This window comes from Crotalus tigris, unplaced genomic scaffold (genome assembly GCF_016545835.1).
Source record: "Crotalus tigris isolate CLP2741 ecotype Arizona unplaced genomic scaffold, ASM1654583v1 scf7180000017666.379230911805:20528666, whole genome shotgun sequence".
NCBI lineage: Eukaryota > Metazoa > Chordata > Lepidosauria > Squamata > Viperidae > Crotalus > Crotalus tigris.
The window spans coordinates 2,779,754-2,802,635 of record NW_024096552.1 but is presented as its reverse complement, the minus strand read 5'-3'; the positions used below and the strand labels follow the sequence as shown (position 1 = coordinate 2,802,635).

Here is a 22,882-nt window from a genome sequence, read left to right as displayed (position 1 = left end):
TGACTGACTAGTCTCTTCTTAAAGACCGCCAGTGATGGAGCACCCACGATTTCTGAAGGCAAGCTGGTCTACTGGTTAATTGTCCTCACTGTTAGGAAGTTTCTTAATTCCAGATTGCTTCTTTCTTTGATCAGTTTCCAACCATTGGGTTATATCTTACTGTGAAGATGGTATTTTCTTGTATCAGGATGAAGTTGGGATTGGTTTTGTTTGAAGAAAAAAGAGAGTAAAGATCGGTTTCTAAATAATGTTCATCTCTTCTATGTTATTGCCACCAAATGACGTCAGGGGAGGTTTGGACTCTGTTGAAACTGAGAATGGAATAAATGGAGACAATGGTTGCAGATAATTTGAAACTCAGTTTGGGGCTTACTATTAATTGAGGTTGTGTTGATTTAGAATAAATATATACTTTGTCAATGAAGGGGTTTCCCTCCTTATAGTATTTCCAGTGGAATGGAAAAAGGTTGAGAGTATGAATGATACAGAAATGAAGAGAAAAGTGGATGTTTCACTATTATCTTCCTATCTCACAGGATTGTGGCAGCTGAAGTGAGGAAACAAGTATGTCGAGAATATGACAACTCACCACAGCTTTCCAAGAAACGTGGTGGCACCCTGCAGTCGGTGAGTTATCTGGCATTATATTATGGTGAGCGATGTCAGTAAACACATCTGGTTATTAAAGTAGTAAACAAACAAACTCCAGAACTCTGGTAAGTTTTTTTGGTGTGTTTGAGAGAACTAGATACTCAGTACATAGTAGCAGAACTTATTTAAAGATAATTTCCACAACAAGCAAAGTAATTTTGAAAACTTTTATAAAACTAAAGAATTTTAAATGCAGATAGTTTGACTTAATAAAACTGTAGTACAAAACAATTCCTTCTAGCTTTATCTCCAATGTACCTTCTTTTTGCCTTTCTTAGGGTACTATTGATATGAATCAGGATTGAGCATTGTAAGTGTTCCATTAGTAGGATATGGGGATTAAATATTGTCCCCCTTCTATTGTATTGAATTTTATTAGAGGATGTGTTTGTTGGAATTGTTGCTACTGCTTCATCATCTCCAGTAAAGGTAATTTCCTCTTTCTGTCAGATAACACTAGTGCACCAGATAGTTTCTTCCTGGTCCAATGTCCTTATGTAGGAAAAGTGGAGGCAAAACAATGCCTGACATTGTTAGTTTGCTGGCTTCATGGGTGGGGTCAAGAGAGGATATTCATGTAAAATTGGAGTACTGATTATGCTGTCTCTGTGAAATGTAGCTGTTGGTGACCTGCAAAAATTGCTCTGTGCAGCTGGCAAGGGCAAGGATGCATAATTTTTCCCAGGCTGAGGGTCATATTTAGTCTTTGAGTGGCATGTTAAACATCACTCTGAAAAAAAGTTTTAACTTTAATAACACTTGCTGTTATCCTTCAGTGTTATATTAAAAATTACAATTTGGTAACTATTTTTAGAAGTCTGTAAGGATCACATCCAGGTTTTTGGAAGCCCTGACTATCAAGTTATACATGTTGCATTTAGTGGAGGCAATGTTGAGATATCTATTCTGTTAGAGCAGTGGTTCTCAACCTTTTTAATGCAACCCCCAACCGGTCGTAAGTCGAGGACTACTCAACCAGTCTTAAGTGAGGACTACTCAACTGGTGCAGCACCGTTTGCAGAATGGGACTTTTGGCGGGCTCAGCAGGGCAGAGACAGCCTGGACAATTCCTATTGGCTTTTGAAAGCCAATAGAATTAGGCTCTATTCAAGGGACTAGCACAGCTAAGGAAAAGGGGGGAAAATGGCAGACTGTGTTGTTTGGCAACCCCCATGAAATGGTCATTCGACCCCAAATGGGGTCCCGGTTGAGAACCACTGTGTTAGAGCTTGGCTGTTGTTTTTGGTTTTACCCTCTGCTTCATTTTATGTCTTAATGGACTCTCAGAAGATATCCAGTTGCTCTTTGGCAGAGAGTAAGGAAGGAGAGTTCAGTACTGCTAATTTTTAATAGACAAAAGTAGCTGCCTCTTGGATGTTTGCTAAATTTCTTTGTCCTTTGTTAATGTGGGTTTTGGGTTTGGGCATTTCTATGGTATCCATTTCCTTTCTTTCGGATTATTGCTACTCTTTTTTGGATTCTTTCAAAAGAATCCAAATCCTTGAGAATTTGTTAGAAGAAAATTTGATCTCTTGGTTAGCATGTAGCTCAACAATAAAGGGCATTTGGTAGCCAGATCCAGTGGCTGAAATTTTCTCCAATCTTTATGTTTTTTTTATTGTTTCTCATGAGAACAAATGCTTTATTTAGGTACTTTCCAAGTGACCTGTGCAAAAATTGTTGTGTCTCAGGGGAATGATGAATCCAGCAGTTGTTTCTTCTTTCTGTTTTAGTAATAATAACAAATCCACAGCACAATAATTCTCTGGATTCTGTTGTAGCTTCATTTATTAAGGGAGAAGAATTGTACATTGTGTCAAGGTTCAGCATTAGTGTTTGGGACAGGGGGCGTGTAATACTGCTGTTGGGCCCTTATGGTCCTTCTCATGTTGCATTTTAGACTTCATTGAAGCTCCATTCTAAAATGGTAGCTGTCTTTGTTGTCCTTTAAAGTAAAGAAATAGACAGTTCTCCAGCATGATGAATGTAGAATCCACCGGTGGGTAATCTCAGCCTTTCTGCTCAGATGAGACTAAGTCAGAACTTTAGCCACGCCTCCCTCTGGCTGTGCCTTCCCAGTTTTTGGCTTAGTCTCAGTTCAGTAGGACGCAATTTATTTGGCTCCTCTCTTAGACTAGGTTGAATTATTTCTTTTTTCTTTTCAGGATTGATTGGTAGGATAGTTGAATTAGCATTTACAATCTATATTCATTAGAAATTGTTTTCTCTTTCAATTTGGCTCCAAATTTGGCAAAGTATTGAGTTACAGTTGTAAGTTTCTTTTCGGCTCCAAGGAGCCTTGTAGGCTCGTTACGAGCTGAAATTCGGCCGTTCCGGGTCATCGAAGCAGATTTAGCTCCAGTCCAGCTGATCAGCACGAAAGAAGGAGACTTCTTGTTACTGGTGATTCCTCGGAGCTCAGTTAGGCCGGACGGCCTCATTCTAATCGCATCATTGCCACGAGGTCTCAACTGAACCAGGCGGTGCTCCGGATCACAGCAGAGGCTGCGCGACTCAACCGCAGGTTTTGCTGCCTCTTTTAGCGAATGGGGAAAGAAGGGCCTTATTTAAGATTAGCTCCCTCAGATTCCTCCTCAATTTGGACAGGCCTAAATAGCCTTTCTAGTTTCCTGGCATGGTCGCCATTTTGGGAGGCGAGGATGAATTAGCGGCCGCCATTTTGAGACCATCAACAAGCATGGCCGCCATTTTGAAGGGACCTTGTGTACCTTAGGGGTACTGTTGGGCCTGCTTTCCAACTTGTTTCAGCCTGTTGTATCAGGCTGCTAACAGAAGGACTTCTTCAGTGCTCCTTCTGGCCAGAATTCTTTACATTATCGAAGAGGAAACCAGGCAGAAGGGTGCGGCAGCCATTTTGAATTTCATTAATTGATCCTATTTATTCATTACATCACATATTCTATTTCTTTCTGTATCAACTCTGCAAGGGGGAATTATAATTAGAATCCACCTATTCCAATTAGTTTGTGGCGCTGTGCTGCAAGGCCTAGACAGGCAGTTCTAGTGGACTGTCTGGCTGTTTGCCATTGCTGTTGTTCAGAGCGCGGGAATTTCCCTCTCTGACAACCAGATCTGCGTCTTAGCTTCCCCCCATTTCTGGACATCTCCTACCCGGAATATCCAGGGTGCAATGGCAGACAGTGCATCGCTCCAAGCATCCCAGGACTCTGAGGTTTCCTCCGCACAAAGAAAGCGCAGATCATCTGATTTGGAAGTGGGGGGAAAGAAAAAACCTAAAACAAAGGCCCCATCCTCAAAAGAGTCCTCCAAAGCAGCCGAGCGAGAGGCCTCGAGGAGACATCAGGCGCTAGAGAAAGAGTTCTTCAGAGCTCAAAGGCTCATGTCCAGGGAAGCAGAAATGGTTTCCCCTGTTTCACTGGACTGCTCCCCATTTGAGCCTCAATTCGCGCCTCCCCATGATGCCCCTAGGGCGTGGTCTCCTCAGGAGGAAACTGAATAGGTTGGTCCTCCTCTTTCTTCCTCTTCCACTATACAACAAGCTCCTGAAGCCACGTATACTCCCACTGCAGCTGGTGTTCGTTCTACAGACCAATAGGGCATATGGTTGGAGCAGTTTCAGGCATTCATGCACCATGCGTTCGCACAATTTATGGCCTCCTCCATGGGCAACGGCCCTCGCAGGTAACACTTCCTCCACCCATACCTTTGCCTCAAGCAGGGCGTGCTCTGTTAACCGGCTCTGGCAATTCTGAGACATCTTCTCAGTTGGGTGAGGAAGGGTCCATGGATCTTGAGACAGCTGACATGCCCATGTCAGAGGATGAGGAGGCGGGGCCGGAACCGGCATCGACATCTGGCCTCTTTGATCCTTCCCTATTCAGGTCACTACTCATGAAGGCCTGTACCATGGCCAAACTAGCTCCTGAACAGGAGCCTAAGCCATCTACCTCCACTACACAAGAATTGAATCCCTTGTTTTCAAAGCAAGTGGTGGAGGAGAAACAAATTCCTTGCCCCAATGTCTTCCACACCATGGTGGAGAAACAGTGGTCTTCATTGGCCACTCTGCCTTCTCCCAATAGCACAGAAAAGAAGCTTTTCAATGTTTCCTCTTCATTTTCTTCCCTCTTGGAAGTGCCTACTGTGGACGCTCCACTAACTTCATCAACAATTCCAGGGGATATGGCAGAGGCCCTAAAGGCGGAGGACAAGAGGTTCGAGTTTTCTCTCCGCAGAGCCCACCAGGCCTTGGCATGGGCGATTAAGGCAGCAACATCTTCGTCTTTCTTCGCAAGGGCATCCATCATGTGGCTTCGCAAACTCCAGGCCCTCATTCCTCCTGACCAGGTGCGAGCACACCAGACATTGGGAAAGTTAGTTGCAGCATCTGAATACATGGCAGACGCATCACTCCATTCAGCCAGGTATTCCGCCAGGTCCATTGCGGCCACAGTCTCTTCTCGCAGACTGCTGTGGTTGAAACAGTGGTGGACCGACTTGAAATCCAAGCGGCAACTATTGACAGCCACGTACAGTGGAACACATTTATTCGGTCCAGTTCTCGAACCGTACCTTATAGAGGGAAAGGATAAGCACAAGATTCTGGCGCATCCCTCTAAGAGGTCGGATAGGAGGCCTCAACAGGACTTTCGTAGACAGCCCTTTCGCATGGGAGGTACCTGGGAGTGGAGGCAGCCCTTTCGGGCAGGGCAGTCCTGGGAATGGCCCAAAGGTTCTCGATCCTTTCCCCCCAGACAGGATCGACAGCAGGACCACCAAAACCCTGGAACCAAGGGTCAATTTCAGTCCAAACGTCCCTTCTGTGGATTGGGGGGGTCATCCTTACAGGCGGACCAAGTGACGCCAAGGAGGACGCTCCTATAGGCGGTCGCTTGTCACTGTTCAGCGACACTTGGGAGGTCACCATCACCGACTCTTGGGTGAGAGATACCATAAGATACGGTCTCGCCTTAGAGTTTTTCTCCAATCCCCCAGGCCGATTTCTGCAGTCCCCCACCTCAAAAAACGCAGCCAAGGCCGAGTTAGTATCCACGGCCATCTCTCATCTACTAAAGATGAAGGCCATAGAGCCTGTACCTCTGGAACAGAGAGGACAGGGATTTTACTCCATCCTGTTCGTGGTTCCAAAAGCCTCGGGAGGATGGAGGGCATTATTGGACTTGAAGGGTCTAAACCACTTCTTGACCTACAAGAGGTTCAAGATGCAGATCCTAAAGTCCATTCTAGCCAGCATCAGGAAAGGAGATTTCCTTTCCTCCATAGACCTGACGGAGGTGTATCTTCACGTTTCGATACTCCCAGAACACCGCAGATTCCTCCGGTTTTGTTACGTGCACTGGCATTACCAGTACAAGGCTCTACCCTTTGGTCTTTCCTCAGCCCCTCGGGTATTCACAAAGATCTTGGTGGTCTTGACAGCCCATCTCAGGTTGATCCCGATGCGCGTACAATGTTATCTGGACGATATAATTATCCAATCCAGCTCCTTCCGTTCAGCTCAATCGGACCTGGAAATCACAATCAATACTCTTCAGGAGCACGGGTTCTCTGTGAACTTCAAGTAGAGTCACACAACCCCCTCGACTCACCTCCTTCACCTAGGAGCAATAATAGATTCACATCTTTGCAAGGTTTATCTTTCTCAGGATCGCAGGATCAGTATCCGGTCACTCATCCACTGGGTTTGGAGAGAGAAGGTAGTTCCTCTGGTCCAGCTGTCACAGCCGTTGGGAAAGATGGTCTCTTGTCTGGGAATTGTCCCGTGGGCCAGACTATATTCCAGAAACCTCCAGTGGTTTCTCCTCCCTTTCCAGAAACGGAATATGAGTGCATCCACAAGGAAGGTAAGGGTTCCATAGGTCCCAGGATCTGGTTCTTCCTGACTTTTGTCCTAACCCGTCACATCATCTGGAGAGACAGTGGCATAAATTGGACATGTGCAGGGCCCTGCACCATTATGTTAAGCGGACCTCTTCCTTTCGTAAGTCGGAGGCTCTATTCGTGTCTTTCCAACCCTCTTCCATGGGTCAGAAGGTCTCTTCTTTGACCATTGGACGATGGATTAGAGCATGTATTGCTCATGCTTATCAGTCACAGTTTCTCGCGGTTCCTACACACGTCACCGCTCACTCCATATGTAGTGCGGCCATGTCAGCGGACTGGTCTACCCAGGCTTCCGTTGAGGAGATCTGTAGGGCAGCAACTTGGTCTTCTCCCTGTTCCTTTATAAGGCATTATAGGCTTGATAAGTGTGCTGCGGCGGATGCATCATTTGGTAGAAGGGTTTTAAATAGGTAGTTTCTTCTCAGGGGACACAAGCCTAGACTCTTTCCCTCCCCATAGGGACATGAGCGGCTTTGGTATGTCCCATCGGTGGATTCTACATTCATGCTGGAGAAGGGGCATTGTCTTACCTGAACGCCTTTTCTCAGCATGATGATGTAGAATCCACACCCACACTTCACAGCCATCTAAGCAGGTGTCATATTAGGAGGAGCCATTGCATCGGACTTCGTCATGAAAGCTTCGCCTTGTCAAAACTGGGAAGGCACAGCCAGAGGGAGATGTGGCTAAAGTTCTGACTTAGTCTCATCTGAGCAGGAAGGCTGCATTACCCACCGGTGGATTCTACATCATCATGCTGAGAAAAGGCGTTCAGGTAAGACAACGCCCCATCTGTAATAGATTCCAGGATGTAAACTGGGACAAAAATTGCAACTCATGGATCACAAACTGTCTATTATACTCCCTTCATGGACTTTATAGATGTCTCATGATTCAGTTAGTGGATCAGGGAAATGCTGTGAACATAATATAATATATTTGAACTTCAATAAGGCAGTTGACAAAGTGGACCATAGTCTACTTCTTGGTAAGCTAGAACAATGTGGAATGGACACTATCATCACCGGATGGATTCGCAGTTGGCTGATCAACCACACCAAGTCTGTAGTCCTTAACAAACTATATATACATGGAGGGAAGTATGCAGTGGTACCTCAACGTTCTGTCTTGGGCTCAGTACTCTTCAACATGTGCATAAATAATCTAGTTGAGGGGATAGAAGGGGAACTCAAGAAATTTGCAGATGATACCAAGCTGGGGTGGCGTGGGGGAATTGTTAACACTTTGAAAGACTCAGGATTCAGAAGGATTTTGACAGACTTAAGCGTTGGGACCTAGCCAACAAGATACAGTTCAGAGGTGGGAATAGTAGAGTCCAGCACTTGGCAGGAAAAATGCATAGGTATAGGCAAATGTATAGGCATAGAATATGCAGTATCTGGCTTAACAGTGGTAATTATGAGAGGTTTCCCAGTGGACTACTACTTAAGTATGAGTCAACAGTGTGCTACTGCTGCCAAAAAACCCCAATGAAGTTCTGGCTGATCAACAGAAGGGATAGTGTCAAGAACACAAGAAGTGATAATATCACTTTGTACTACACTAGTGAGACTACACCTGGTTACTATGATACAGACAAGATGCTAGAAAGTGTGCAGAGAAGAGCAACAAAGTTGATGAGGGATCGGGAGGCTAAATTGTATGATGAACAGTTGAGGAAGCTAGTTATGTCTAGCTTATCGAAGAGAAGGATTAGCTGGGACATGATAACTGTTTTCCTGTACCTGAGGGGCTGTAATAGAGAAAAGGGAATCCAGAGCACCAGAGGACAGTAATGGGTGGAAGCTTATCAAAGAGAGATCCAACCTAGAACTAAAGAGAATTTTTCTGACAGTGAGAACAATTAATGGAATGGCTTGCCTCCCAGGGTTGTGAGTGCTCTATTGTTGAATGTTTTCAAAAATGGACAGGACAACCATTTGACTGGGATGGTAGAAGGTCTCCTACCTTGGGCAGGGGGTTGGACTAAAAGACCTCCAAGGTCTCTTCCAGCCCTATGATTCTGTGATTCTATTTTCTATGGCTCCTAGAGGTTTTCAATGTGAGAGCAGCATTTTTAGTCTTTTTTCCTTAGTAATCTTTAGAATTGTTGAAGAAATAATGGACAAATTGGATATCTTGAAGAAGACTATACATAAGCACCATTTCCTAATCCTCTAAAGATGCCACAAAACCCAGGTTCTATCCTATCTGATTTTTCAATACAACCCCCAACATGACACAAAGCCAGTTTTAATCCTTGAGCTGCAGAGTTTTGGTCTAAAAACACTGCCGTGCGATGGTCTCTTCCATAGGATGATGCAGAAATGTTTGATGTCAGTTTTTCCACATGTCTTTCACTCAGTATCCAGCTAAACTCCAATCTCAATTTTGAATATTAATACCGCTTCAGAGGCCCTCTGCTAAATTATGCAGTCCAATCCATTAGTATGGCCTTTGATATAGGGGAGGTAATTGGCCCATCTTTTTTAAAAATATATTTTATTAATTTTTTACAATAACATTCTTAGTGCTTAGTAAATAGCATGTTGTCTGGGTTCATATGTTTAAAAACAATAATAATTAATTTCTGTAGTTCCATAATCAATATATTAATGATATATTTCTTTGATCTTCTTTTCATCCAATAGTATTCTCCTTTAGTCAAGATTAAGCAAATATTATTCTTAAAATTCAGTACATATAAAGTTAAATATAAACTTTTTTCTTGTGTTACTGTTAAATAACAGTAACATCAGCATATAGCATCTTTTCTTATATTTCATCTTGTTAGGTCACTATATGTCCTGTTTTCAAGATTTTTATTTAAGCTTAACTTCCCCTCTGTATTCAAACCATTCTTATCAGTCATAATTTTCCCAAAGTTAATAACCTTTAAATATCCAATCTTTTCATTCATGTGCACCATCCCAATATTTTTATATTTCATATATTATAAAAATTGCAATACTACTTATATATCTTATCTCTTTTACTGTGAGACCTCTTTATATCCATAATTTATGATCAAAAATCTGTTCGAATACAGTTAAAAGAATAGATAAATTATGGATATAAAGAGGTCTCACAGTAAGAGAGATAAGATATATAAGATAAGATATATAAATTTAACGTGACTTACCATCTGGTAAGTCACGTCAAATTTCTCAGATCTGATTCTAGCCTTCTTCTTTTGCCAGGTAGCTTTCCAAGTTACTGTATTTGACTTACCTGGCTTTTTTTCCTGTATTGTTTTTTTTTTTTTAATTAAAAAGTTTTATAAATTTTACAAAAAATACAAAACAATACAAAAACAAAAAACAACATATACAAATAAAAAACAAACATTACCCAACAAAACCCCCCTTCCCCAACCCCTACCCAGACCCTCCCCCCTTCCCCCCCGAGCCTCCCAGAGCAGAATATAGGCTTAGTTAAAAGAAGATTAAAAAAATTATATTTATAAAAAAAAGAAAATATAAAATAAAAGATATATATATATATATATGTATATAAAAATAAAGATTATAAAAAGGCTATATAATATTTTTTTATATCCAACTTAAATTGTATAAATTTTATCCATTTATCCCAAACAGCAAGAAATTTCTCTTGCGTTTGTCCCTTTAAGAAAGCCGAAATCTTTGCCATTTCCGCCAAATAAGACACTTTAAGAAACCATTCCTGCAATGTAGGCAAAGATTCCTTCTTCCAATATTGTCCTACTAACAACCTCGCAGCTGTAATCAAATTTAACATCAATATAACCTCCTTTGTATCACAATCAGTAACTATACCTAACAAAAATAATTGCGGAGTAAATTTTACCCTCCTTTTAAAAATTCTCTGGATATTCCACCATATCTTAATCCAAAATGCTTTTATCTCTCTACACGACCACCAGATATGTTAATAAGTAGCATCCATACAACCACATCTCCAACATTTAGGTTTTAAGTCAGGGTACATAAGAGACATTTTTTGTGGATCAAGGTGCCATCTATAAAACATTTTGTAAAAATTTTCCCTTAAGTTCTGTGCTTGCGTAAATTTGACATTTCTCACCCAAATAGTTTCCCAGGTGTCCAATGAAACTGGCTCACCAAAATTCTGCGCCCATCTAATCATACAATCTTTAATTAGTTCCGTTTCTGAATCCAGTTCAACTAGAACCCCATAAATTCTCTTAATGTGGGTTTGTCTTTGATCCTTCACTTGCTTAATAAGATTTTCATCTTCTCTTAAAAAACCCACCTTACAATCCATCTTCCATCTATCTGCTAATTGCCTATATTGGAATCAAGAATAAATAATATTTTCTTGTGCTAGCTCTTCCCGTGATTTTAACTGCCAGTTTTGTCCATCCCATCTAAGTAACTGTCTATAAGACACCATATCCATTTTAACCCCTCTTTTTATTCCTTCTATCGCATGCCAAGGTATAGCCCATAATGGTACTTTGAAATCACTTTTATAGTATTTTCTCCAAATCCTAAGTAGAGGAGTTCTTAAAATATGAGATTTAAAAGCCCAATCCACTTTTTAATTAAATATTAAATAGGCATGCCACCCAAAAAGTAAGTTCCATCCCTCTAAATGGAGTATCTCAGAGTTTGTCAAATTTACCCAGTCACTAACTAATGTTAGAACCATCGCGTCAGCTTTTTTTTTTTTTTTCCTGTATTGTTGTAAATGTTGTAGGGAATAGAAAAAGCAAGTTAGATAAGACATGTATTTTTTTTGTCTCCCAAACTTTAATGATTGTCCTGGTTGCTCTGCAGTCCATTTTATTAGGTCTTCTTTTCAATCTTCAAGTTGATTTTGAGGTCCTAAAAAATAGGACATCTTTTCCATTTCCATTGTTGTGGCAAAACCTTGCAAGTTTTCTTTTGTTTGTATTAATTTGTTGTTCTCTTCCCCTGTAGCTTCCCTCTTTGTGTCACTGTCCTCTGATTTATATTCTATTATCTGGTTTATTCGTTCATTCTTGATCATTTTCTGAGAATATTTTACTTGTAAGTTTAAATTGGAAATGTGCTTATTTATGCCATCAAAGTTGTTTTTAATCTCATCGTGATTTGAAATCATTGTCATTTGAATCTGTCGCAGAATTACATACATTTCTTCCTGGAAAGTATTTGCTTTGTCTTGAAGTGTTACTCCTGCAGATCGCTGATGTTCCAGGCTGGGCCCTTCAGAAAGGGTTATTAGATGTAGTTTCCTGCCACTTTTAGATAGTTATGCAATATCCATTTTATGTTCCCCTTCCAGATATTCTTTCACTGGTACCATAGTCTCTGTGTTTAGCCTTTTAAACCAGCCAGTCCAAACAACAAAATCTTATATAGTTCTTTTCTTTATATATAGTTTTTTATAATCCAATATATAGGTTTTTATAATCCAATGCATTTCCAGTTATCGAAGCACCACTGTTTTATAACAGTTCTTCTGTTCAGGGGTCTTACAATTTATCTACCAGCCAAAGTTGCAGTGCAGAATGTTTGACTATCCAGTAAAATTCCCCACTAGAAGTTTAGCCAACAGTCAAAGTTTTTCTTTTTCTGCAGACAATTCTTGAGCTTAAAGATCATAGCTCACTAAATATTTATAATCCCAGAAGGCCAGCAGTTTTCTTTCCTTGTTCCCAACTGTTTTCTTTTTTTTTAAAAAAAAATATATATTTTATTTTACAATTTTACATTTAGGTATTTAAAAAGCAACGTGGTGACTGGGTTAATCAATAGTTTAATAACAAAATCTTTAGTACAAATCTCAAGTTGCACATCAAATATTTCTTCTCTTTTTCCCTTAACATTTACTATATCATATTCAAGCTAGTACAGTTCTTATTATATCAACTCAATAAAAACATCATTATTATATTTATCAATAATTTTTTAGCTTATACATATCTTAATTACATTCAATCTTCATAGACAGTCCATATCATATTATTAATTTTTACCCAATTTTTAGTTTCTCATCAATATTCCAATTTAACCTTTGATATTTATAATTTTCAAGCCTTAGGTAACCAATATTTCCTTTATCTCAATTCATAACAAAATCTACATCCAAAATACACATTTTATCTATTTGAATATAATCTTGTTCTATTTCCTAAAAGGTATCTATTTCCCACCATATTAAATCATCTACTTAATAATACAATATCCCCTTTACTAAAGCAAAATCATTATGTATATTACCTGGGTTAATCAATAAATCAAACCTATTCATAATAATTTTTTTCTTTTTAGGTCCAATTTTTAAATATTAAACAGATAGAGTCCTTATTTTCAACTAATTTCCAAGTAATTTAAATCTAATGATCAGAATTCCCCTTATCTCAGTTTCTCCCTTTAAGCCTCTAATTAATAATGTGAAATATGTTGAACCTTATAACAGCTGCAAGATTATTGGTGGGGCAATATTGGAAGAAAAATTTGTTGCCTACTTTGGAAGAATGGATACTTAAAGTGTCTAATTTAGCAGATATGGCGAAGATCTCCGCCTACTTGAAAGACCATTCACAAGAAAGATATATTATGGTTTGGAGAAGATGGATTGATTATATTCAGAAGAAATATGAAGTTGAAAAGTATTATCTTGCTTTTGAGTAGATTTTAGATAATTATTAATAGTTTTAATTATATTATTATTTTTGACTTAATTTGTTAATATTTGTATTGAGAAGGAGTTAAAGTGTTTTATGGTTTGGATTGATAGTATAGTTGGTTTATGTTAGTTGGATTACATTTGTTTATTAGTTTGTTTTACCCTGTAAGCTCTGGGAAGTGGGGGATGGGGGGATGGGGTGGGGGGTTTATATTGCAATAAATTTATAAAACTTTTAATAAAAAAATAATGTGAAATCCCCTCTAATAAGTCAAAACCCTGATTTTCTTCAACCTTATTTTGGATTTCTTCCTTTGCCAATTAGGCTTCCATATCAGTGCTTTTAGGTGATCAAATAGATCTCCCTCTATTATTATATGTGTTATTTGAAATGTTAATTGCCCTTTTTTTGGAAGGATTAGCCATTTGTAATCATTAGGTTATTGGATTAGGTTATTCAAATTCCCCATGCTTGGCCCGATATGTTTGTCTTCCATTCAATCTGTTCTTCTTTTTCAAATTTCTTCTGGTTTATATAAAAAGTCATTTCCATTTTCAGTGCTGTCACTTCCTTTTTTTGGATTTTCCATCAGCTGCTTTTGTTGGTCAATTGAGTCCTCTGTCTTAATATTTGATTGTCCAACTTCTTCTGTTATCTTCTGCATTGTAGGTTCTTTAGTTGTAGTCAAAGTTTGGGTTTCTGTATCTGAGCTGGCATTTTGATCTTTTATATTAAGTGTTATTTTATCACAAGCTAAAATAATTGTTTCATGTATTGCTTTCAACATGGAAATAATCTTTTCCTGGTCTTCATCCATCTCTTTCACATATTTATAAATAATCTTTCTAGTAAATTTTTTTATCAAGCAAGATTTTATAATCCAAAATATTTCAACGTCTCATATAGTAACCAATATTCCTCCAATAAAGAGATAGGAAGGCAGTTTCCCACATATAACTCTGAGAATCAATAAAAGTTTACATTCACAGTTCAAATAGGCCAGTTATGCTGCTCAGCTGTTCTCTTTCAGTTAAGTTCTCTCACAGGTGGTGCCAAGGTCAGAAAAGTCTTATCTAAGGTCTGGGCCAAGCCAAGTCTCTTTCAGGAAATAACAAGTTGTAGTATCAAACTTCACCACAAGATACCATTTAGGATTTTTTTAAGTCCAAATTTTTTATAATCCTTTTTTCAATTTTATTTCTTTTTTGTAGGTAAAAACAAGAGTCTCCAATAAAATGGGGAAAATTTTGGTCCCCAAGTTTCAGGAACATATAAATCCAATTAAATTAAAGTTGTTTTTTTACTGCTTTAATTCCCCTGGGTAGTCAAATACCACTGTTCTTAGAGGGTAGGATAGAAATTCCCTTCCCTCTCTCCTCACAGGGGGAAAGATACTTCAAGCAGCTTTTACAGGAAGAGAAAGTACTTAGGGTAAAGAGAAGATCAGATCTCACCAGTTTCATCCGCGTTGCCTTCAAAGTGCTTAGTAGTAAGTTTGATTTCGGCTGTCTGCAGCCTAGTGACAGGCCGTATTGCTATGGCCGGTCTTTCCTCTGCCAGTTTAGAGGGCTGCCCTGGATCGAGCGGAAGGGCTGCCACCCTCCCGCGATCAAGCAGGGGTCCCCTCCTTGCTTGTTGCCCCTACAAAGTGACTTTCAACCCTTTCCAGGGTCCCCCAGTGGAGTGAAAACAGATGCAGAAGATGGAGCTTGTCTCCCAAATGTCTGCGGCGGCCGTGGCGGCAAACCAGAAGTCTCCCAACTGTTTTCTATATGGCTGAAGGTCACTAAGGTTCAAGGGAACATGTTATTCTTTGTTTTGGGGCATCTTGCCAATTTCTGAGTCAGTGTTGCTGTTGTCCTATACTCTAATACTCCACGTAGGTGTCAGTAGTTATTCATTTTCCAACTTTTCAAACAAAGAATTATTTTTTTATAATTTCATCAAAACTCTTTCAAATGTAAAATCTTAACAGTTTTCTTAATTTTCAGATTTATCCAGACTGTAATGTTGTTACTTTCATTTCAATATATTTCATTCCCCCATAAAAATTACATCGCTGCTTCTGTCTATGACAGTGATGGCAAACCTTGTAGAGACCGAGTGCCCAAACTGCAACCCAAAACCCACTTATGCATCGTCAGGTGCCGGGTGGGTGTGGCCCATTGGCTGGGTGTGGCCCATTGGCTGGGCGTGGCTGCGGTGGTAACGGCAGACTGGGTGGGACTAAAAAGTTCAATCAATCAATTCCAGTCCTTGGAAATCTAATATTTTCCTGTTCTTGAAGGCAATAGCAAATTACACTGTTGTAAAGCCTTCTTATCTCTAATTCATCTTCAGTCTTTCCTTCAAAATTAATGCTATCAGTAGTAGCATCATTACAACCTTCTGAGATATTATGAAATTTTTTCTTCATACCACTTTACAATGTCTTGGTAAGGCCACACTTGAAATACTGCATCCAGTTTTGGTCACCATGATGTAAAAAATATGTTGAGATTCTAGAAAGAGTACAGAGAAGAGCAACAAAGATGATCAAAGGACTGGAGGCTAAAACATATAAAGGTTGCTGGAATTGGGTATGCCTAGTTTAATGAAGAGAAGGACAAGGGGGGACATGATAGCAGTGTTCCAATATCTCAGGGGTTGCCACAAAGAAGAGGGAGTCAAGCTATTCTCCAAAGCACCTGAAGGCAGGACAAGAAACAATAGATGGAAACTAACCAAAGAGAGAAGCAACCTAGAACTAAGAAGAAACTTCCTGACAGTTAGAACAATTAACCAGTGGAACAACCTGCTTCCAGAAGTTGTGAATGCTCCAACACTGGAAGTTTTTAAGAAAAGTCTGGACAACCATTTGTCTGAAATGGTGTAGGGTTTCCTGCCTGAGCAGGAGGTTGGATTAGAAGACCTCCAAGGTCTCTTCCAACTATTATTATTATTACTACTACTACTACTACTACTACTACTACTACTACTACTACTACTATTTCCACCATCAAACTTAGTTTCTTGGATATTTCAAGAAGCATTGCTGAAAACAACTTACACTTCTTGCAACTGCCTTCTAAACCAGTATGTTTTAGTGCTGCCTTGAACATCCAGGTCCTTCTGCTATAATAGTGATGCTGTAGGTTTTGAATATCTCAGTATTTTTAACATAATTTTAGAAAGAAAGAAAGGGGAAGACTACTCATCAGATTTTGTAATCCAATCACTTTAATTTTTAGATGAACATATTTTCCATAAGGGGAAATTGTCATTGATAAATATGAATTTAGAAAGAATGAAGTATTTGTCAAAATCTGTAACCATAATTAATAATAATAATAATAAAGTTGGAAGGAACCTTGAAGGTCATCTAGTCCAACCCCCTGCTCAGGCTGGAAACCCTATACCATTTCAGACAAATGGCTGTCTCCACTTCTGGAGGCAGGTTGTTCCACTGGTTAATTGTTCTAACTGTCAGGAAGTTTCTCCTTAGTTCTAGGTTGCTTCTCTCCTTGATTAGTTTCCATCTGTTGCTTCTTGTCCTGCCTTCAGGCGCCTTGGAAAATAGCTTGACTCCCTCTTCTTTGTGGCAACCCCTGAGATATTGGAATACTGCTATCATGTCCCCCCTCGTCCTTCTCTTCATTAAACTAGACATTCCCAATTCCAGCAGCCTTTCCTTATATATTTTAGCCTCTAGTCCCCTAATCATCTTTGTTGCTCTTCTCTGTACTCTTTCTAGAGTCTCAACATCTTTTTTACATCGTGGTGACCAAAACTGGATGCAGTATTCCAAGTGTGGCTTTACCAAGGCATTGTAAAGTGGTATTAACACATCACGTGATCTTGATTCTATCCCTCTGTTAATGCAGCCCAGCACTGTGTTGGCCTTTTTGGCAGCTGCAGCACACTGCTGGCTCATATTTAAGTGATTGTCCACTAGGACTCCGAGGTCCCTCTCACAGTTACTAGTATTGAGCAAGGTGCCCCCTATACTATACCTATACATTTGGTTTTTCTTGCCTAAATGTAGAACCTTCCTTTTTTCACCATTGAATTTAATTTTGTTAGATAGCGCCCAAGTCTGTCCAGATCCTCCTGTATCCTAAGCCTGTCTTCTGGAATGTTGGCTATTCCTGCCAACTTGGTGTCATCCACAAATTTGATGTTTCCCATCTATTCTCTCATCCAAATCGTTGATGAAGATGTTGAAGAGTACTGGGCCCAGAACAGAGCCCTGGGCCACCCCACTACACACTTCCCTCCATGTAGATGCGTTTCAATTGAGGACCACACGCTGAGTACGGCCGGTCAGCCAGCTATGAATCCATCTGGTGGTGATGCTGTCTAACTCACATTTTTCTCTTATCTAGTAGTAGGTTGTGATCTACTTTATCAAATGCCTTACTGAAGTCCAAGTAAATTATATCTACAGCATTCCTCTGATCCACTAATTTTGTCACTTGGTTAAAGAATACAATAAGATTTGTCTGGCATGATCTGTTTTGTTGGCTTTTAGTAATGACTTTGTTTGCCTGTAGGTGTTCGCTGATTCGTTGTTTGATTATTTTTTCCAGAATCTTCCCAGGTATTGAGGTCAGGCTGATAGGTCTGTAATTTCCTGGGTCCATTTTTTTTCCTTTTTTGAAGATGGGAACTATATCAGCTCTTTTCCAGTCCTCTGGTAGTTCCCCAGTGCTTCAGGATCTTTGAAAAATATAGTTCAATGGTTGTGAGATCACATCTGCCAGTTCCTTGATAACCTTGGGGTGTAATCCATCTGGTCCTGGTGATTTGAACTCATCTAGGCTGGACAGGTGCTCACTTACCGTTTTCTTGCCTGTCTTAACTTGTTTTTCTATTCTGTTTTTTATGGCACTATTTTTGGTAGGTTGGTCTGCTTTTTCCTTTTGTGCAAAGACAGATGCAAAAAACGAGTTAAATAGTTCTGCTTTCTCCCTGTTGCTTGTCACCTTCTTGCCACTTTCCCCCACTAATGGACCAATCATTTCCTTCACTTTTTTCTTGTTGTTTACATGTTGAAAGAAGCTTTTTTTGGTTATTTTTGACTTTGGTCGCAAGCCTTAGTTCATTTTGAGCTTTAGCTTTCCTCACTTCATCTTTGCAGGCTCGGGCTGTTTGTTGATAATTCTGACTTAGTTATATGCCCCTCTTTCCACTTTCTATACTTGTCCTTTTTATCTTTCAGTTTATCAGAGAGTTCTTTATGCAGCCATGCTGGCTTCTTTTGAGAGCTGTTATTTTTCCTCTTTGCTGGTATTGTGCTGGACTGGGCTTTTATTATCTCACTTTTCAAAATTTCCCAAGCTTTAAGAGTTGTTTTCCCTTTGAGGATTCTCATCCGTGGAATCCTTCCCAAGCCCTCTCTAAGTTTATTGAAATTAGCTCTCTTAAAGTCCAAGTCTCTAGTTTGACTGTGTTCTATTGCTTGTGCTTCCATAATGTTGAATTCCAATATTGCATGATCACTTCCTCCCGAGGTTCCTGTGGCTTCAACGCCTTCTATCATTTCATCTCTTTTAGTGAGAATTAGATCCAAAATGGCTAATCCCCTAGTTCCCTTCTCTACTTTTTGGAAGACAAAATTGACTACTAGGTTTGCAAGGAATCTGTTTGATCTTCTACTTGGTGCAGAGTTTGTCTCCCAGTTGATGTCAGGGCAGTTAAAGTCCCTCATTACTATTGTGATGTGCTTCATACATACCTTAGTTAGCTGACTAGCAAAAAGTTCATCTATTTCCTCTGTTTGGTTGGGTGGCCTGTAGTATACACCTATGGTAATGTTGTTTTTTCCCCCTTTTATATTGACCCAAATGCATTCAAGACAGTTCTCCAGCAGGATGGCTGTAGAATCCACCTGATTGGGTTTCATGACAGCCTTCCAGCCCGACAGACTAGGTCAAAACTTTGGCCAAACCCCTCCTCTGGGCGTGACTCCAGTTTTGACTTAGTCTCGAGCCCGTTAACACCAGAAAATTTCAGCTCCGCATAGTCAAAATTATTTGAGTCAGATTTCTACATTCACCTTTAATTGGCACCTTTATTTGCTGAGTGAGCACAGAAGGATGATTCCGGTTGCTGGCTCGGAGCTCCGAGCTTTCCGGCAGACTCAGCGTGGTGAGCATAGCTTTACTGATCGCACAGGGAGATAGGCCCTTTGTTAATCAGCCTTGCCCTTTTCGGGAAAAAAGAAAACAGCTGAGACGCGCTGTTCCCACGGCCCCAGGAACAACCGGCTGATCTGCGGACCGCCGTTCAGGCTAACAGACAAAAGCGGAAGGTTTATTGTCGGCAGAGAACGTTTTCCCCTCAACTGAGGCGCACCGGGCTCCGCGGTCTCCGGAACGACCGGCAGAACCGCGGATCGACCCACTAGCCAAATAAGGGCTACAGGGGGTCAAAAGGGGATCTTCTCGACTCCCGCCCCCCCACCATTCTTCTGACAATCCTACTAATTACCTCAGCCAGGGTTAGACTAAACGCTGCAATCGTCATTTTAACCTCATGGCTTTCTGACAGTTGACAGTTAGGGGGCGTGGCCTTCTCCCTCATCGCCATTTTGAGTGTGCTCACTTTTGTCCTCCATTTTAGGTGGGTCAACCACCCGGAGGTTCCCTCAGGCATTCTCTTCCTTCCTCGCGAACAGAGTTATATATATATATATAAAAAAGCAAAAAGAAGAAGGGAGAGTGAAGAGAGAGAGAGAATTAGAGTTCACCTTCTTCACTCCCTTGGGTCTGCTTTAGCAGCCCATATATCGGGGGGCAGTACAATTACTCCAACCATTACCCCTTAATAAACCTGTGTTTATTATTATTAACTACCCTTGGTGGAGGAGTGCGAGGAAATTCCAATTTAATCCCACCTATTCCCCAAGGTGACTCCTTGTCACCGGCCTTATAGGATCTTTCTTCTCAACAAAGTACCTGTCCGTCCGGCCATTGTGTTGTTTTCAGCCTCCAACCTCTGTAAGTGATCTGTGTGTCTGTTTTTTCCCCCCTCCCCAGGTATTGCCTACTCGGGTACCTGGCCACAATGGCAGATAGTGTCTCGCATTCAGCTATACAGGGTCCCAAACTGCCCCCCCCCACAACAACAAAAACGCAGATCTACAGAATCTGAAATGGGGGGGGGGAAGAAGGCCAAAACAAAACATATTTCCCAGAAGGGACTCTCCAAATCAGCTGAGCGAGAGGCCTCGAGGAGACATTTGGCGCTTGAAAGACAATTCTCCAGGGCCCAGAGAATCAGATCCAATGAGGCTGACATGGTTTCCCCTGCCCCATTGGAGGCCCCTATACCAGAACCTACTTCTCAGGAAGTCCTCAGAACTTGGTCTCCTCTAGGGGAAATTGAACAGGTGGATTCCCCTCACTCCTCATCACCAGCATCCTCACCAGACCATACTCCCCCTGTGCCTGCATCTAATGACAGAGCTCAGGAGGACATATGGTCTGCCCAATTTCAAGCATTTATGCAAAATGCTTTCTCCCAATTTATGTCCTCTAAAGGACAATTAGCCTTTCAACCCCCATCCCTTAAAGGGCGGAACAATGCTCCTACTACAAATATCTCTGAGACCTCCTCTCAAATAGGAGAGGCGGAATCCATAGACCTAGACATGACTGACATGCCCCTTTGGGAGGACGAAGGGACCACTCCTGAGCAGACAATAAACTCTGGCCTTTTTGACCCAGCTCTTCTTAAATCCCTGTTAATCAAGGCAGTCTCCACGGTCAATCTAACGTCAGTTCAGGAAGAGAATCCTTCCACAAGTAAGGAGGCTAACCCCCTTTTCGCCAAAAAAGTAGCACAGGACAAGTACATCCCTTGTCCTGAGGTATTTTGCACCTCTGTAGAGGAGCAATGGTCTTCCTTAGCAGCACCACCTACGCCTAACAGCGTGGAGAGGAAGTTATTTAATGTGGCTCCTTCCTTTTCCGACTTGCTGGATGTCCCCACAGTGGACAGTCCCCTGATTTCACTTTTCTCCACGTCTGCTATTCCAGGGGACATGGCAGAAGCTCTGAGAGCGGAAGATAAGAAGTTTGAACACTCCCTCCGTCGCGCACACCTGGCCTCGGCCTGGGCGGCCAAGGCGGCAACTTCCTCATTTTTCTTCGCCAGGGCCTGTATTATGTGGCTTCGCGAGCTGCAAACTACTGTACCACCTGATCAGATCAGAACTCACCAAACTTTGGCCAAAATACTGGCTGCCTCACAATACATGGCCGACGCCTCGTTACACGCAACCAAATATGCTGCAAGGTCAATAGCAGCCACGGTAGCTCTCGCAGACTCCTATGGCTCAAGAATTGGAAAACTGATCTAAAAGCCAAATGGCGTCTATCAACTTCCAAATACAGCGGGTCACTCTTGTTTGGATCCATTTTGGATCCACATGTAAGTGAAAGCAGGGACAAACGTAAGATTCTAGTTCACCCATCAAAAAAGCTGGATAGAAAAAACCCACAAGAATTCCGCAGACAGGGATTCCATCCCAGCAGTTCCTGGGAGTGGAGACAGCCCTTTCGAACGGGGCAATCCTGGGACTGGTCTAGAGGCTCATGATCCTTCTATCTGAGACAGGATTGTTCCCAGGATCGCCCAAACATGGGAGCCAGAGGCCAATTCCAATCCAGATGTCCCTTCAGGGGATCCGGAAGCCGACCCTTTAAGCGTTCCAAGTGACGCCAGACAAGACTCTCCCATAGGGGGTCGGTTAGGGAAGTTCAGCGAGGTCTGGGAGCAGACCACCACCGACGCCTGGGTATTAGAAACAATCAGGCACGGTCTCTCCTTAGAGTTCTTTTCTCCCCCACCAAACTGTTTCATCAGGTGTCCCCTCTCCAGAAACTCATCCAAAGCAAATTTGGTAACCTCAGCCATTGCACACCTTCTGTCAATTCAGGCCATAGAAAGGGTACCAAAGGAAGAAGAGAGAAAAGGATTCTACTCCATCCTCTTTGTGATTCCAAAGACTTCAGGAGGGTGGAGGGCGATACTGGACCTAAAGGATCTGAATTATTATGTAACCTACAGGAGGTTCAAAATGCAGTCCCTAAAGTCCATATTAGCCAGTATCAGGAAGGGAGACCTCCTATCCTCAATAGATCTCACGGAGGCGTACCTGCATATTCCCATTCATCCCAAATACCGCAAATTCCTCAGATTTTCATACGCCCAACGGCATTACCAGTACAGGGCCCTACCCTTTGGACTCTCCTCAGCCCCAAGGGTATTTACCAAGATACTAGCAGTCATAGCGGCCCATCTCAGGCTGATGCCAGTGCGCGTACAATTCTATCTGGACGACATTTTAATTCAATCCAGCTCACATGAACAAGCACAATTAGACATTCAAACCACGATACACGTACTGCAGAATCACGGATTTTCAGTCAATTTCGAAAAGAGCCACATCACTCCCACAAGAAAGCTTCAGCATCTGGGAGCAGTAATAGATTCATCCCATTGCAAGGTATATCTTTCCCAGGAGCGTCGAATCAGCATCTTGAAATTGGTCCATCAAATTCAAACAGACAGGAAAGTGCCTCTGGCACAGCTATCAAAACTCCTGGGGAAAATGATATCTTGCATGGGCATCGTTCCATGGGCAAGACTCCACTCAAAACAGTTATAGTGGTTCCTCCTCCCTTATCAGAGAAGGAATCTCAGTTCCTCCAACAGGAGAGTGGCAGTCCCACCTCGCAC

At 41.4% G+C, this 22,882-nt stretch overlaps 1 protein-coding gene across 19 annotated transcripts in view; it reads left to right on the top strand.

The window, feature by feature from the left end:
- The window catches only part of DOCK6 (dedicator of cytokinesis 6), a 184,981-nt gene that overhangs the window by 20,653 nt on the left and 141,446 nt on the right, over positions 1–22,882 (top strand). For all 19 annotated transcript variants that reach the window (XR_005555912.1, XR_005555911.1, XR_005555910.1 and 16 more), the window contains exon 2: positions 537–627. Coding sequence is in view for 15 of the 19 variants with exons in the window: in XM_039336457.1 (XP_039192391.1) it covers positions 537–627 (91 nt within the window). In the remaining 4 variants the exon portion in view is untranslated. The remainder of the gene's footprint in view (positions 1–536; positions 628–22,882) is intronic.